The sequence below is a fragment of the Galeopterus variegatus genome, unplaced genomic scaffold (genome assembly GCF_000696425.1).
Source record: "Galeopterus variegatus unplaced genomic scaffold, G_variegatus-3.0.2 Scaffold216, whole genome shotgun sequence".
In the NCBI taxonomy this organism is placed as follows: Eukaryota; Metazoa; Chordata; class Mammalia; order Dermoptera; family Cynocephalidae; genus Galeopterus; species Galeopterus variegatus.
Genome location: NW_007726327.1, coordinates 275,038 through 290,433, shown reverse-complemented (window position 1 = coordinate 290,433; position 15,396 = coordinate 275,038). Strand labels below are relative to the sequence as shown.

Here is a 15,396-nt window from a genome sequence, read left to right as displayed (position 1 = left end):
GCCTCCCGCGGCGTTGGGGGGTTGGGGGGTTGTGGGTGGCCAGGGGGGGAGAGCCCCCCCTGCCTCAGCCCTTGGACCATTCCTTCCAGTGCCCCTTCGCCACTATCTGTGGAAGGGGGGAGCTGGATGAAGATGTGCCCACTCTAGCCCCCAGCCACCAGCCCAGCTCCCAGCTCCAGCACAGCACCCGTGAGAGAGCCGAAGGAGGTCCGTGGGCTGCGCTGCGTGGGGGTGGCTGCAGGTGATGTGTCTCCATGGAGCGGACTCGAAGCTTGAGCTGGGCTGGGCTGCAGGCAGGGCGGAAGGAGAGGAGGATTTCAGTGTGAGCTCCACACCCTGCTGTTTAACTCCCACCTCTACCCTGCAGTGGCCTCTTACTCACCGAGGCAGAGCGGGACCCAGCCTCATCGTCAGGGTCTTCTGCTTCCGTCTCGCTGTAGCAGTCTGGGGTAGGGAGCAGCAGTTGGGAAACCCATAGGGTTTTGGGTGGCCAGGGAGTGGGCTAGGGCATGTGAGTTCCCAGCCCCCCATCCCAGGAAAGGCAGAGGCTTCTCCAGGTTCCTCCCACCTACCCTGTGAGACACCCACCTTCCTCTCGGGGTGGGGGGGCCCGGCCTGGGGACTGGTACTTGGAAATGCAGGTAATGAGATGGCGCACCCACCTATGGAGGAGCAAATGGGTCTCAAGGTATTTCCATTCATGAAGCCGTACTGTATGCTGGGGGCTTTTCACCCACATCATCTTCTAATGTAATTCTCAGAGCAACTCTGAGAGGTAGGACCTCTTCTTTGCCCATTTTACAGATGGTGAAACTGAGGCTTAGAGAAGCAAGTGTTTTGACCAACTGCTATCAGAGGCTGGGAGGTCAGGAGTCATGTGGGAGTAGGGGTGGGGAGGGTGGCACTCACATGCTCAGATCTGTCAGGGAATCAGCGGCGAAGATGAAGGGCTTGTACACCTCATGGGTGAGCTGGAACACGCTGCGGGGGTGGAGGGGCCTCACTCAGCCTGGACATGCCCATCCAGAACCCAGGGAGGCTGGACTGGGAATCCCAGACACCTGCCATACCTCCCACCCCGACTCCGTCACCCTCCTCTCCCTCTCTCTCCCCATCCCCACTCCACAATCCCCCAGGACTTAACTATTTTTTCTTCTGATCATGTCCACTTTCCAGACTATAGTTGGAGACATTGATGAGGCCCTCGGCCTTCTCATCCTGTGGGAAACACAGCGTGAGGGTCAGCTTGGAACCCTGATACCCTGGAGGCCCAGTCAGCTCCTAGTTATCCCTCAGGTTCCTGATGGCAGTGGAGGGGAGAGGGTGTCTCCTAGGCTCTCCAACCACAAGTCTCTCTGTTTCTGGGGCTCAGGGCAGGAATCTGTGGTGGGGCAGGAAGTGTGGCCAAGAGGTGCCTCTGAGCAAGGAAAGGGTGGCCGCAGATATCCAGAGGAAGAGTCAGAAAAGGGGGCTGTGCCCGTGCACCGGTTCCTCCAGTAGACACAAATGAAGCCACTTCATACCACCGAGCTTTGCAAAGGCTGTTTTCCATTCCTGGCTTTCTTTCCCCTTTCCATCTGACTAACCCCCAAGTATTTCTTTCTCAAGAAGTTTCCAGACTCCTCAGGCTGAACCAGACACCTCTGCTGAGCTCCCACATGTGCCCTGGGCTCTTCCTTCATCTTAGCACATGTTCCCCACATTGTCGCTGAGTATGTGTTCAATCTTCTCCCCTACCAGCCTGTAAGTTCTCGAGAAACAGAAACTATTCAATTCTTCCCTGGGTACCCAGTGCCCAGCCCAGAGCTGGGTACACAGAAGGCACCTGAATGTTTGTTGAATGAATAAACGACTGAATGAACAGCCCACCAGTTGGATGGACAGAATATCAGAAGAGGAAAGAGAGGTGGGCAGCATAGAAGTGATTTTTCTCTACACCTCCTGCATACTTTCTCCAAACTGCTTTTACACACATATTAACTCATTTCTCTCTGAAGAGTGTCCCCATTTACAGATGGGAACACTGGGGCCCAGGAAAGTCTGGGGCCTGCCTGTGACCACAGATGGGAGTGGATGGTGGAATAGAGACAAAAATCATGGCACTGAGGTGACTCGCTTGCTTGCCTGTGTGTGTGTGTACGGGGTCTCACCTGGGGCTGGCAGTACCAGTACAGCGTGTGTCCTTTGAGCACAAACCAGCAGCGGCGCCAGCGTGGGCCCATGAAGCCACCAGGGGACTTGCGCAGCAGGAGCCAGCCACTGCAGTCCGGCCGGCCCAGCTCCCGGCACGACACCTGCCGGCGGCTCAGCCGTGTCGCCACGCCTGCAGCCGCACAGCACGGCTTGGTCACCGAGGGGCTGGCCAGGCGTCCTGGTCCCCACACCTGCTCCCTTACCCCCGACGAGCATCCCCAACTGAGATGTCTGAACCCACATGCTGTGCTTGGAATGTTACATGTGTCATGTCTGAGGTGGGAATGACTCTTCCCGTTTTAGAGATGAGGAAACTGAAGACCAGAGGATAAGCTGTTTGCTCAAAGTCACAGAGCTGGTGAGTGGCCCGGACTGGGAGCACAGGTGTGTCTGACCCCAGAAACAGCGGTTTCCGGGGCAGGCTGTGTGGGAAGTGGAGGGGGTGGTCTTGCCCAGCCCTGGAAAGATTTCTAAGGGCTCCTCACATAGGGGGACCCCACCTAATCAGATGCACCTCTTACCTTTTGATTTCTTCTGATCAAAGACAGGACTCTGAAAGGACAATAAAGGGGTTAGAGAAGGTTCGGGTCCAGAGCCCACACCCCAACTTGCTGAGCCCCTAAGCTTACCTTGTCAGGGCGTCCTGGGGACCCCAGATCCTCTGCTACTCCTGCTGGGAGTGTGGCTGGGGGTGCAGGGGGGACGGGCAGGGACTCGGTGTCACAGGAGATAGAGTCTGTCGGGGAGGAGGAGAGAGGGAAGGCCCATGAGCCCAGTCTCAGCCTGCACGGGAGGTAAGGGGGTGGGGGTGGGGTGTCAGCATCGAGGGGTCAGAACCAGGCAGCCAGATGCCTTGCCAGGGGCATCTGCCACCTGGTGGTTTTGAAACTACCTGTCCAGGTAAGGCTGGGCTCAGGACTTGGGTTTGAAGTCAGGTCGAAGGCAAAGACGTCTTTGGATGAAGCTCTGGGGAGAGCAAAGGGAGGTGAGAGGTGCCCACGGTCCCCCCACCAAGACACACCCAGGGCAGAGCCTGTTACCTGGGAGACAGTGGGGCCAGAGACAGCGACTGGCTCCTCAGGTGTGGGGAGGCCAGGGCCCGAGGGGGTGTCTGGGGAATAACGGGAAACAGGGTGACCGGGCTGACAACAGGGCCTGAGAGCAGGGGAGGCTGGGGGTGCGGGGCAGATACCTGTGGGGGGGTGTCCGGCACTGGGACCTTCTTCAGCACTAAGCTGACACCAGCTGGACCCCTCAGCAGCTCCCTCACCACGTTCTTATGGGGCCAGCCCACCTGGGGGAGGGGTGGATGCAGAACAGAGACACTGGCTGGCACTGAGCTGGGCAGGAGGCTCTGAAGCCAGCCTACAACCCCTCACCCTCACCCTCAGAACTCTCTCGAGCCTCTTGCTTCTTCCTCACCACATGCCTCCTCCAGGGAGCCCCCCGAGCCCCTTCACCCAGGATTTGATGGGTGGAGGCTGCTCTAGCCCACCTCAGCTGGCCCATCTCACTGAAGGCAGCTCCTACAACCCTGCTCTCCCCAAGGGGAGGAGGCTGCCTTCCCCCACCCAGCAGCCCTGGGTTCCACTCAGCACCCACCTCACCTCCCACCCTGTCTTTTTCCTCCCCACTCACCACCACCTGCTCGTTGATCTGGACAACCTCGTCTCCAGGCAGGATCCACAGTCGGGAGTTGGTGGGGACCTGGTATGGGGAAGGCAGCCTGAAGCTGGCTCGGCTGGCAGGGGAGAGGGCCTCACAGGTGGGCAGCTGAGGAGGGTATGGGGCTCTCACCTGAGTGCCCACTCGGGACACGAAATGCAAGCAGTTGCTGGTGGTGTGGATTTCCAGGCCCTGCAGAGGCAGAGGCTGCAGTCACCAAGGGCTTGGGGGCAGCAGGGCCAGCAGGCAGGACTTACACTGGGTGCCAGGACTCTAAGGTGAGAGCTGGGAAAAGAGCTGGCCCCAAGTTGTCACTGCCCCAACTCACTGTGTGATTTTGGGCTTGCTGCCCTCTCTGGGCCTCTGCCTCCTCCTCTGATAAGGGCCAGAGGGAAGCTGAGGCCACTGATTCAGAGGTACCAGATTCTCAGTAACTTTCCTAAAGGGATATGCAGGGACGGGGGCAGGACAGGGACAGGGCTGGGGCTCTGGTTTTCCTAACAAAGTTTAAAGCAGAAAAGTTCACGTCCTCTCCCTTTCTCCTAACCTGCCCCTGGGCCCCTGCCATGTCTGTGTCCCAGGGCTGGAATGTGCCACTTGAGACCTGGTGTAGCCCTCAGGATCGGGATAAATGCTGGATGATGGTGAGACCCCAGCTAAGTCCTCTGGGCTTCCACTTTAACATCTGCATGTAAAAGGCTTTTAGCCATAGCAGTATAGGATTCTGTGGGATCCTAGACCATATTTCAGGGCCAGGGCAAGGCTGCCAAGGGGTGAGAGGTGAGCAGGGAGAAGGCAGGGCTCACCAAAGGGTCGTCCAGCTGCACCTGCTCTAGCACGGCCCTCTGCTCCAGCAGCTCCTCCGGGCTGCAGCTCAGGATGTTGTGGCAGATCCCAGCCACATGACTGCCCTGGGGGAGGGGAGCAGTTGTCTGGCCTGAGCTCCATCCCTGCCTTCCCCATCCCCACCCCCCTCTCACCCCCACAGACTCACGATCCTTAGGATTTTGCTCTCCTTCTCGGCCACTGGACAGTCCTGCAGAGAGTGAGAGAGCAGGGCCTCTCGTGAATCGGGGTAGTAAGGGGGCTGCCTTCTCCTGAAGGCAGGCTGAGATTCCCTGCAGTGCACCCCCTGCTTCCCGTACCCCGACCCCCTGCCCTGAACCACAGTGCTCAGAGTTTCAACTCTAGGGTCTCATCGCCCTGACACCAGGCCCCCAGAAGTCACCACACATGCCTTTCCCTCCCACCTCCTCCTGAATCTCAAACTTCCTGAGCTTCCCCTGCCAGCTAGGAGACCCCATTGCCCCATACCCAGTGGCCGGGCCTCCTCTCTTCCTGTCCTTGCTTGTCCCAGCCCTCACACCTGATCCTGGGCTGATTCACAGGTTATAAAAAGATCCAGCCTGTTTTGGTCTCTAGGGCAAGGGCCAAGCCTGGCTTTCTCCTACCTCCTGCAAGGCCTGGCCCAGCTCCCTGCACAACTCCCCGATCTCCTGGCAGGCTGAGAAGTCATGTAAGTGGGAGAAGAGGTACCTGGCAGGAGAAGGATGGCGCAGTGGTTAAGGGGCTGTGCTGAACCACTTGGAGCTGATTATTCACCGAGACTTGGGGATAATACCTGCTCTGTTGGGTTTTGGTTTGGAGTAAAGGAGATGATTGAGACATCTGCATGGGACTTACTTGTCATGCACCTGCGAGTGCCAGGCCCTGTTCTAGGCACTGGGGAGACAGACATTAAACACTTTATTACATCAATGATTTAACTTCAACTGTAATGAGTGTTGCAAAATGTAGGAGCTCTGAGAGTGTGTAACAGGAAGGGTTCCCTGAGGAGGTGTCACTGAGGTGGGTCCTGTGGGACAAGCAGCAGCCAGTGAAGGGGTGGGGGAGCTCTCCATCCAATGGTTGTTAAGACTGCTATGATTACACGCTGGGGCAGGGTGGGAGCCCAGGCATCCCAGTGCCCCTGCACAGACTGACTAACCTCTTTGCCCTGCTCCATCATATCTGAACAAGAGCCAAGCTCTGTTTTTCTCACCCAGGCACTGGAGGAGGCCAAAGATGAGAAGAGTCATCTCACCAGTCACCCCAACCTGGGTACCTGTTGAGCCAGCAGAGGAGGGCATGGGCCTCATGCACCATTTCCACAGCTGCACTGAGGACATCGACGGGGGTCTCGGCACAGTCCCCCAGACGGCCTTGGACTAAGCTCTGGAAGGTATAGGTCCTCTCCAGCAGCACCTCTGTCAGGCTCTGCAGGTTCTCTGTCTGCAGTCCAGAGCTCTGTGCCAGAAAGGGGGTGGGTCACCTCCTCAGCAGCAGCCAGCATTCCATTTGCAATCCTCGGCTGGTGGACACTGCAGCTAATGTGGTAGCATGTACTCACCAGAGCCCGGAGCTGTTCCACCCCGTCCAGGATGAGCTCCTGGTGGCCCAGGGGCCACACGGTCAGAGCCTCAAGGCTGCGGGGGCAGAGCTGGAGCAGGTACTTGCCAGGAAGCTCCCAATCCTCAAAGGGATAGTCCTGCAAGGAGTCATCAAGGCCTAGAGGGAGAGCATGAGGGGGAAAAAGAGGTGTCACGAACTTTCAGGCCAGTTTTTCACTCATGCAGGGCCCTCCCCCCCCAATCTGTCCCTAATGACAATCCTGAGCCCCAGGCTGTGTTCTGCCCATTTCACAGATGAGACCACTGAGTTGAGAAGTAGGGCAGGACAGGGCAGTGGCTCTCAAAGGGTGAGAAGCAGCCACAGCCACAGCCACACTGGGAAACCTGTTAGAAATTCTCAGGCCTTATCCCACACCTGCTCAATCAGAAACTCAGGGGTGGGGCCAGCAGTTTGTATTTTAACAAATCCTGCGGGGCAGGACAGGGCAGTGGCTCTCAAAGGGTGAGAAGCAGCCACAGCCACAGCCACACTGGGGAACCTGTTAGAAACAGAAATTCTCAGGCCTTATCCCACACCTGCTCAATCAGAAACTCAGGGGTGGGGCCAGCAGTTTGTATTTTAACAAATCCTGCGGGTGATTTTGTTGCTCCCTTGTCTGAGAACGAGGTATATAGAGGATAAGAGCAAGGAGTTTTGGAGTTAGGAGACCTGAGTGCTAGCACTTGGCAAGTAATATCATTGCTCTTTGCCTCAGTTTCCTTACCTGTAAAATGGGAATAATAAAAGCAACTACCTTTTAGTCATGTGTGTATTTAATGATACAATATATGTCAGGAAGTTGGCCCATTCTCTGGTTCATGGTAGACAGTCAATACAGCCGCCATATTATTATGGCCAGATCTTCACCAGAATATACAAGGCCCGGTGCGAGCAGGCCAGCCTCACGTCCTGGCACAGCACGTCAAGCTCCACACTTCAGATCCAGAGCACTAACTCCTCGCAGCTCCTGGACGCTCTTCTGCCTCAGCGTCCTTCGAGTGCTATTTCTTCTGCCTAAACTGCTCTTCCATGCCCTTTTCATCCCACTTCTCCAGGAAGCCTTCCATAACTCCCCAGGTTAGATTCGGGGTTGAGGGTGGGCTCTCCTCTTGCTCCCACTGTCCCCCGAGCCTCTACAAACCCCTGCACTTGAGCATCGATAGGTCCCACTTTATCACAGGCTCTCAAAGACCAGGCCTTAAACAACCATTTATCTCTAATCCCCAGCCTGTGCCTGGCACAAGGTAGAGACTCAAAAATAAGAGAAATATCTATCAAGGGCTGGCCGGTTAGCTCAGTGGGTTAGATTGTGGTGCTGTTAACACCAAGGTCAAGGGTTCAAATCTCCTTACTGGCCAGCTGCCGGAAAAAAAAGAGAAATATCTATTGAGCACTTACTATGTGCTAGGCAAAGCTTTAATGGTTTTACACATATTAACACATTTGACCCTCACTGCATGTCTAGGAAGTAGGGACTATGTTATCCCCAAATTACAGATGGAAAAACTGACACACGGAGGTTAAGCATTGTTCACTCTGAAGGAATTCCTCCCGTCCTGAGCCAGGCTTCTTCACTGGGGAATGTGTGCTCAGTAGCTCTCCCTCACTCCCTGTGTGACATTAACAGCACTAAACTGGGAGCTCATGAACCTGTTACTCCCTGGCTACTGGCCCTTGAGTGACTTCCTTTCCCAGTACCGTCAATGTGTTGGGCTGCCTCCCTCCCAGCAGACCCTGACATTGACCTGGCCATGCTTGTCTCCTTACGTCCACTTCAGAAGGTCAGGGTTGCCTTGCCCATCCCACGGTCACAGAAACTGAGACCTGTGGTCACGGAGCTGGTGAGTGGTGAAGCCAGGCCTGGAACCCAGTCTGGGAGTCTGACTCCAGCCCTGAGTCCCTGCCCTTAATAGGGCTGGCCACCCTGAGCCTGCCCCCAGTGCCCTCCAGGTCCCCACTCTGGGAGGGTCGTCCTGACTCCCCTCCCTGCCCCAGGGGCACAGTCACAAGTCCCTCACTTCTCTGAGTCTGTCTGCAGTTTGGGTCGTTTCCCATCTGCCTGGACTCACTGGGCGGGAGAGCATCTCCCCCGTGGATGGGAGCCGCAGGGTGGGGCTGCGTCAGCCCTTGGCCCGGGGAGCCTCAGGGTGGGAGGAGGGGGAGATGACCCCGGGGCCAGCCCCAGTCCAAGACTGAGCAAATCCCTTCCTGGCTGTGTGTGTCGGTTTCTGCTTCTGGAGATGGGTTTAGTAACAGCCCACGGGGCCCTGAGGCGCAGAGGAGACCCGGGAGACAACGCGGGCCTGGGCGGCGGGGCTCCCCAGGCCACCCCGGCGGCCTCTTGGGATGCTGCGGCCATGGGGGACCCTCTGTGGGTCCTCGGCCTTCCGGAGTCACCCCGTCCATCCCTCCGCCCAGCACAGTGCCTGCCACATGACGGACGCTCTATAAATACTTGTCGACTGACTAAGCCACTGATGGACTGGCAGGTCCCTCTTCCTTTTCCTCCCCCGTCCCTCGGCCGGCGGGACACCCAGCACACCTAGCCCCCCTCCAGCCCGACTCTGACCCGGCCCCACCCACCTCTCAGCCAGGCTGCCACCTTCCCGGGGGTCCAGGTCTCCACCGGCTCCATGGCCCAGCTCCGGCCGCCCGCACAGGAATTTCCGCTCCCAGCGCCCAGGCCCGGGGAGGGGCCGGGCTGGGCCCCGGGCGGAGCCGCCGCATACCTGTGCCCACGTGGCCGGCCAGGTGAGGCGCCGCCACAGCCCTTGACCCAGCGCCTGTCCGCCTCCTGCCCCGCCCTTCAGGCGTCCTGGGGCTTTGGCAGCTGGGCGCCCAGCCAGGGGGTGGGTACCACTGGTGTGTGACTCCCGCGACCTCAGAGCCAGCCTGAGAACCCTCCCCAAATGGGCCTCATCGCGGGGTGGGACCTTGATCCTCCCGCTCCGCAAAAAGGAGCCACCAGGTGAGCGGTGAGCGCAGTAGCAAAGCACCCCTGGGTGCTCTGTGACCGGGGGCTGACCCCGACCTCTGTGCTTCGGTATCCTGGTCTGTAAAACGGGTAAAATAGTCACTTCTTCAGAGGGCGGCTGTGCAGAGTATCTGAGTGAACAGCTCTAAAATTTTTAGAACTGGGATTTTTAGCCCCCCTCTTTTATTTTGTACCGTGGACCCTTTGACAGTCTGGTGAGGCCTTGGACCCTTTCTCAGAAAAACGCTTTTAAAAGCATAAAATAAGGACCGGCCCGTGGCTCACTCGGGAGAGTGTGGTGCTGATAACACCAAGGCCACGGGTTCGGATCCTATATAGGGATGGCCGGTTAGCTCACTGGGTGAGTGTGGTGCTGACAACACCAAGGCCACGGGTTCGGATCCTATATAGGGATGGCTGGTTAGCTCACTGGGTGAGTGTGGTGCTGACAACACCAAGCCCAAGGGTTAAGATCCCCTTACCAGTCATTTTTAAAACAAACAAACAAACAAATAAATAAATAAATAAAAATAAATAAGTAAAGGCATAAAATAAAATGCTGAGGATCACAAAGAGAACAATTATCAAAATATATTTAAAAACATAAACGTATGACGTAGGAATATGTGTTTATTAACATTCAATAACAAGACTAGCAAATTAATGTTACATTTTCCTTTTTTAATGGTATCAGTGTATTGTCGTTCAGCCTGAATGAGAACATTAGACTGAGATGGTCTTTGACTCACTTCCTCTCACATACGATCAGCAAACAACTAAAGACGGAGAGTGCAGAAGAGTGACGGAGAAGCCCAGGTCACTGGAGTGCAACAGGCAGACACCATCTGGCCACTGGGCCACTATAGGCATGGAGGTGCCCAAGCAATGGCATCTTCATCACAGCAGTGTGTGAAACAGGAAGAGTGGCATCAGGCCGATGTACCGGTGTCTTAATAACTCCCACCATGTTGAGTTATGAGCACAAATGTTTCGACATACTTGAAATAACCACAATTCAAGCAATGGCATCTTCATCACAGCAGTGTGTGAAACAGGAAGAGTGGCATCAGGCCGATGTAGCGGTGGCTTAATAACTCCCACCATGTTGAGTTATGAGCACAAATGTTTCAACATACTTGAAATAACCACAATTTGATATCAAAATATCTGTGATTTCTATTGGTAATAAAGCCAAAGATACTGCTACTACTTCAATCCACGTAGAGGGAAATGATAGATTTTGGCTAGAAATTAGTGGAAAAAAGACATAATTTTTTTCCTATCCAAGTTTATGGATCCCTTGGATTCTGAACCCCAGGTTAAGTGCCTTTCCTAGAAAACTGACACTGAGTGTCCATCCTCATCACCTCAGGCCAGGGAACTCCTAGGACTCTGGAATCAGACAGAATCAGTTCCACACTCAATTGTTGTGCGACTGAGCACAACCTCTACCCCTCTCTGAACCTGTTTCTTCCTCTCTAAAAGGGGGATACCTAGACCTTAGAGCTGTGGGGACATCCTTTAAGTACTTCGAAATCTTTAACATGGAGTAGATCTGAGTTATTACGGCTTTAATTCTGTGGGGAGGGGCCTGGGGGGCCATCCCAGAATCTGCCCCTCCAACTGTGTCACCTACTTTGGAATCTCTACCAGTGTCCCAATACCTGGCCTTCAAAGCCTATCATGATCCTACCTGTACCCAGATACCCAAAGTCTGAATTTGGCTGATAACACCAAGGTCAAGGGTTCAGATGCCCTTACTAGTTAGCCACCAAAAACAAAACAAAAGTCTGAATGTGGCCCATGGATGGCCATGTAGTGCATGCGTGTTAATCATAATTTAATAATTTTACATACAAATTGAGATCTCCAGCTTCTCTGGGACTTGGCCAGCTCTGGCGACCCCATCCTACCTTCACATTTGGCATTAAGTAGCAACAGTAGATCAGCAGTTGCTTCCTTCAAGGGGGACAGACTCCAGCCGTCCAGGTCCCTGCAGGCCTTGCCTCCTTCATTTGTGAACTAGTAGGCTCCAAATTTGCAACACTCCTTCACCTCTCTGTTTTTGTCCTTTGCCTTGTGTCCTCAACCCTGTACTGTGTCCCTCGAGCAACCTGTGCTGCATCCTCCTTTAACATTTTTGTCTCTTTGTACGACAGCCTCCCCATGGCACTCTGGGGAAGTCCAATAAATGTTAATAGAGACTTTATCACAGTGTTTGGTAGACACGGGTCTGTCCCCACCATCCTGATTTCATCAAGTACCTACCCTGAGCTGGCACCAGATACAGAGATGAGAACCCGCCAGCCCCTGCCCTCCCTGAACTCAGCACCACTCATTTATACCCCTCACTGCCCTAGGATTGGGTCCAGCATGTCACTCTCCTGCTCCCCTGTGGGGCCACTTCTAAGTTTTCTGGGTATTCTTCCTTTCTCTCTATATGCAGATATTCTACATACCATCCTGCAAATTGCACTTCTTTTCATTTTTTTTCCCATTTTATGAGATAATCAATAGCAAATTAAATAATACATGTTGGGGCTGGCTGGATAGCTCAGTCAGTCAGAGCACAGTGTTATAACACCAAGGTCAGGGGTTTGGATCCTCATACTGGCCAGCTGCTAAAACCACAAACAAACAAAAATAATACTTGTAAAGTGCTTAGAACAGTAGCACAATCAGCTACTATATTTTAACATATCATGTACAGCTTTCATAACTGGTATGTGCAAATCTTTTATTATTGTCCCCAAGATGAGGGTAGGGAAGTCCCTGTAGGAACTCTGTCTTGGGAAAAGGGGTGAAATGTGCCTTCCCTCAAGGTAGGGGTGGTTGATCTTATGGAAACCAAATGGAAAAGGTGTACTACTGTTGGGAGGGAGGCTAATAAAGCACTCTTCCCTCCTTTGCTGATTGCTGATTGGTGCCATCCAGTCATCTGATGTAGGGATAGGGATGGACCAGAGCTGAGGGAGGCCCCCCAGTACCTGGTGCAGACCTGGGACTCCTAACTGCTGCCAGCCAAAGCCTCTCCTACCTACTCGGCCTGGCCTCTCCAATGGGTGGGGGAGGTGCTGCTCAGGCCTGATGCTGATCTCTCCTGACAGCTGCTTCTAAGGCTGGCAGGATATAGGCCGAGGGGGAAGGGACCAGATTTAATGATCCAGCTTCCCCGCCCCCTGCCAGACCTGGGCGGGCAGGCACGGGTGAGCATCCGCTGAGGGCATGGGTCTCATCCATATATGAGGTCAGGAACTTCTATACCCTGATTTCCACTTCTTGGTACCATGAACACCACTGGTCTTCATCTCTGCTCCCACCCCACAGGCTGCCAGGGAGACCAGTGCCCCACACCATGCGATTTCGACGCCTGACGCCTGGCTATTTTCGGGTGTTACAGGTAAGGACCCCTAACTTCTGGTTTCTGGCACCGCTGGCCCCTTTTTCCCCTTACCATAGCTGGGTGGACACCACCACCAACTAAGCTGTCACGTTCCCTGCCACCTGAGCAGCTGGGGCCCAGATGGGCAGTGAAGCGAGAGGGATCGGGGTGGAATCTCCCTGGGGCACAATGGAGTCCACATCTCCTTCACTCAATGCACCTTCTCAGCCCCGTCCCACCCCCCACCTTCTCAGAAGTCTCAGTTGATGCTTCAAGTGCACCCTTTGTGCATCCTCAGATGCAGGTAGCCGGGGAGCTGAAGGCAGAGCCCCGGAGTCCGCTGGGTGGGGTTGTGGCTACACTGCTGGCTGTCCTCGGTCTCGGTGGCTCCTGCTATGCTGTCTGGAAGATGGTGGGGCAGCGGCAGCCACCACAGGCCTCATGACGAAGTGGGAAGCCTCTCACCTGGGCCCTGGGGTAGGTAACTCAAGGGAGAGGGCTGTAATCTCAGGAGCCCATTTCTTTTCTGGGGATCGGTCCCTGCCCTCATTGGAAGCAGGGCAGAAGAAACCTGATCCTACTCCCTCACTCCACATTGCATTTGGGCTCCATCTCTAGGACCCCAGAAGAAAGGAAGGGATGCAGGTTCCAAAGCTGGATGACTTGGGGAGTAGACACCCTGGGCCCTGTACACAGAAAATAGTAGAGAAACCTTTCCAGGGTGGTGGTTTGGGGCAGTAGCCTGGAAGTTAGAGAGTCAGAGACAAGCCCTCTGTCCAGTTCCTTTATTGGGGGGAAGGTACCAAGAAGAGGCCATCCGCCCCCCAAGCCCAGGGCAAAAAGAGTTTGGCACACTCTCTAGCCCTTGCATCTCTGTCCATGGGCAGCTACTCTGCCTGGTATCTTCAGACCATGTCAGGTAGATGTGTCCATCTCAGGGACCTCAGTGGACACTTCTGTGGGCACTGCCAGCCGCTTGGGGGGCACATAGGAGCCCATACCCGCTGCCCTCTCCGCCTCTTCCTGACTGTAGGGCTCGACGCTCAGCTGCTTCAGCCTGGGAGAAAGAAGAATAGGAGTTGGGAGCTGACCAGGTACAAGCGCTGCCTGCCCAGCACCCATCCATCAATCCTCCTTACTCCTTCATACCTTTTCTTGTGGTCTTTGGATCGGAAGTGGGTTTTCAGGTTGGCGGAATCGATGAAGTACCTCCTGTAAGGATGGGGGTTGAGGAGGAGAGTGTGGAGGTGATGCCTCTCAGGTATGCCTATCTCCCTGATGCCAGGCTCCAGGCCTGGAAGGATGGGAGGCGGGTAGACCCCACGGGTCCCAAGAGAGGAGACCCCGTGTGTCCCGGAGTCCCCACCTCCTATCTCCCGGCCTGTCTCGCAGACCCTCCTCCGCCCCAGGCCAGTCTCGGCCGGGACTCACGCGCAGGCCAGACAACGATGCAGGCCGCCCCCTGGCAAGTCAGGGTCGGGCTCGGCGTCGGGGTCGGGCTGGAGCCGGGCGGAACCCTGCGGCCGCAGCTCGCGGTGAATCTCATCCAGGTCCGGCCGTCGCCGCTTGGCCTTCATCTGGCGGCCTAGGGAGTGCGCTCGGTGCGCGCCTGTCCGGCGGGAGCGACCCATCACCCCTGACAGCCGGAGAAAGGGGCCGGGAGCACAGTAGGAAGCACACGTGTCGGCGGTTCCGGACAGCTCGATGACGTCATACGGCGCCCGGGGACGGAGCAGGCGCGGCCAGACCGCCTCTGATGACGTCACTCACACGGCCGGCGCCTTGAGCGCCCCCAGCGGCCGTCGACGTCAGTGCCGGAGCTCGGGGCGGGGCCCAACAAAGTGGCCGCCCAAGGGCTGGCCGTCGCCGCGTGTGCCTGGGAGGCTTCGGGCGGGTCCTGCTGCCCCGCCCGCCCCGGCCTGGCCCAGCCTACCTCAGCCCCGTCCCCTGCCCCATCACCTTTCCTGCTCCCCAGACCTTAGACTCCGCGGTGGGGGTGGGGTGCTTTAAGCATCTCTGGAAGGCACTGATGACGTGAATAAATTAATAAATGAATGAGAGTGAATAATTTTGGGATCCTGGCTCAACAGGACTTCCCGAGATACCTTCAGTCTCTGACAAAGCTCTCACCATTTCTCACGGCTTCCCAGGTATTCCCTTGGGTTTCCATCCTCCATCCACCCACAGCCAAATCCTTGAGGGAGGGGTGTTCCTCCCCAGAGATCACAGTACTCAGGGCTCCCGTCAGACTGAAGGGGGATCAGCTCCTCTCACGAGAAGAGGTGGGCTGGCAGCAAAGGCTAGGTGTTGTGTGCTCAGAGTGGGGAGAGGGCCAGAGGGCTTTTTCCCATTCACTAGAGCCTGGTGCCTTCCGTGCTGGCCAGAGCCAATTCCGCTGGATGAGGCTAGAGGAGCTCAGCAATAATTCAGGGGTTCTGGCGCTTTGGAATCTGTTGCCAGGAAACTAGGAGACAGGCATGTGCATCCCTGGGGAGAGGAATCAGTTTCCAGCCCAGACAAAGCAAGTGAAATGTAAGCCCATGGTGCCCACTGGGGGCCTGGGGACCTTCCCACTCCAGTTCACGGAGGCTGAGGTGGGACACAGGGTGGAGCCCTGCTGAGGGCACAGCTGGTATGAGACAGTCACAGGGGGCACCTGTGTGGGTCCTAGACCCAAGGTCTTTGTGAGTGGAAGATTTTTCTGGAGCTATTCCGAGATTGACAATCTCACGTACTCATAGACCCTGGAAAG

The 15,396-nt window shown here is 55.8% G+C and overlaps 2 protein-coding genes and 1 non-coding gene across 4 annotated transcripts in view; 1 reads left to right on the top strand and 2 right to left on the bottom strand.

The window, feature by feature from the left end:
* CNKSR1 (connector enhancer of kinase suppressor of Ras 1) overlaps positions 1–8,923 on the bottom strand; it is an 11,023-nt gene extending 2,100 nt beyond the window's left edge. The window contains exons 1-20 of one of the 2 annotated variants that reach the window (XM_008565959.1): positions 8,872–8,923; positions 6,248–6,405; positions 5,963–6,144; positions 5,310–5,394; positions 4,853–4,894; positions 4,665–4,769; positions 3,991–4,050; positions 3,808–3,900; positions 3,386–3,487; positions 3,234–3,304; positions 3,086–3,159; positions 2,823–2,929; positions 2,715–2,745; positions 2,151–2,323; positions 1,145–1,218; positions 910–981; positions 589–662; positions 383–444; positions 188–287; positions 58–106 (exon numbers count right to left, since the gene is read on the bottom strand). In XM_008565959.1, coding sequence (XP_008564181.1) covers positions 58–106; positions 188–287; positions 383–444; positions 589–662; positions 910–981; positions 1,145–1,218; positions 2,151–2,323; positions 2,715–2,745; positions 2,823–2,929; positions 3,086–3,159; positions 3,234–3,304; positions 3,386–3,487; positions 3,808–3,900; positions 3,991–4,050; positions 4,665–4,769; positions 4,853–4,894; positions 5,310–5,394; positions 5,963–6,144; positions 6,248–6,405; positions 8,872–8,923 — 1,766 coding nt within the window. The remainder of the gene's footprint in view (positions 1–57; positions 107–187; positions 288–382; positions 445–588; positions 663–909; positions 982–1,144; positions 1,219–2,150; positions 2,324–2,714; positions 2,746–2,822; positions 2,930–3,085; positions 3,160–3,233; positions 3,305–3,385; positions 3,488–3,807; positions 3,901–3,990; positions 4,051–4,664; positions 4,770–4,852; positions 4,895–5,309; positions 5,395–5,962; positions 6,145–6,247; positions 6,406–8,871) is intronic. The other variant, XM_008565960.1, reaches the window with a different exon arrangement.
* On the top strand, positions 7,572–7,646 carry TRNAN-GUU. The gene has a single exon. It is a non-coding gene; the product is annotated as a tRNA-Asn (tRNA).
* Positions 8,924–13,414: 4,491 nt separating the features above from the next.
* ZNF593 (zinc finger protein 593) lies at positions 13,415–14,351 on the bottom strand. The gene is made up of 3 exons (XM_008565958.1): positions 14,076–14,351; positions 13,794–13,856; positions 13,415–13,701 (listed from the first exon to the last, which is right to left on the bottom strand). Exons 1-3 carry the CDS (start codon positions 14,273–14,275, stop codon positions 13,560–13,562), a joined length of 405 nt encoding a protein of 134 aa, XP_008564180.1. The 5' UTR covers positions 14,276–14,351; the 3' UTR covers positions 13,415–13,559.
* Positions 14,352–15,396: the final 1,045 nt, after the last annotated feature.

Excerpts from the sequence above, each read along its gene's own strand:
- ZNF593 (XM_008565958.1), bottom strand. The coding sequence starts at position 14,275 with ATGGGTCGCTCCCGCCGGACAGGCGCGCACCGAGCGCACTCCCTAGGC. Across the intron at positions 13,857-14,075 it reads CATCGTTGTCTGGCCTGCGC|GAGGTACTTCATCGATTCCG; the intron begins GTGAGTCCCGGC and ends CCATCCTTACAG. Across the intron at positions 13,702-13,793 it reads TCCAAAGACCACAAGAAAAG|GCTGAAGCAGCTGAGCGTCG; the intron begins GTATGAAGGAGT and ends TCTTTCTCCCAG.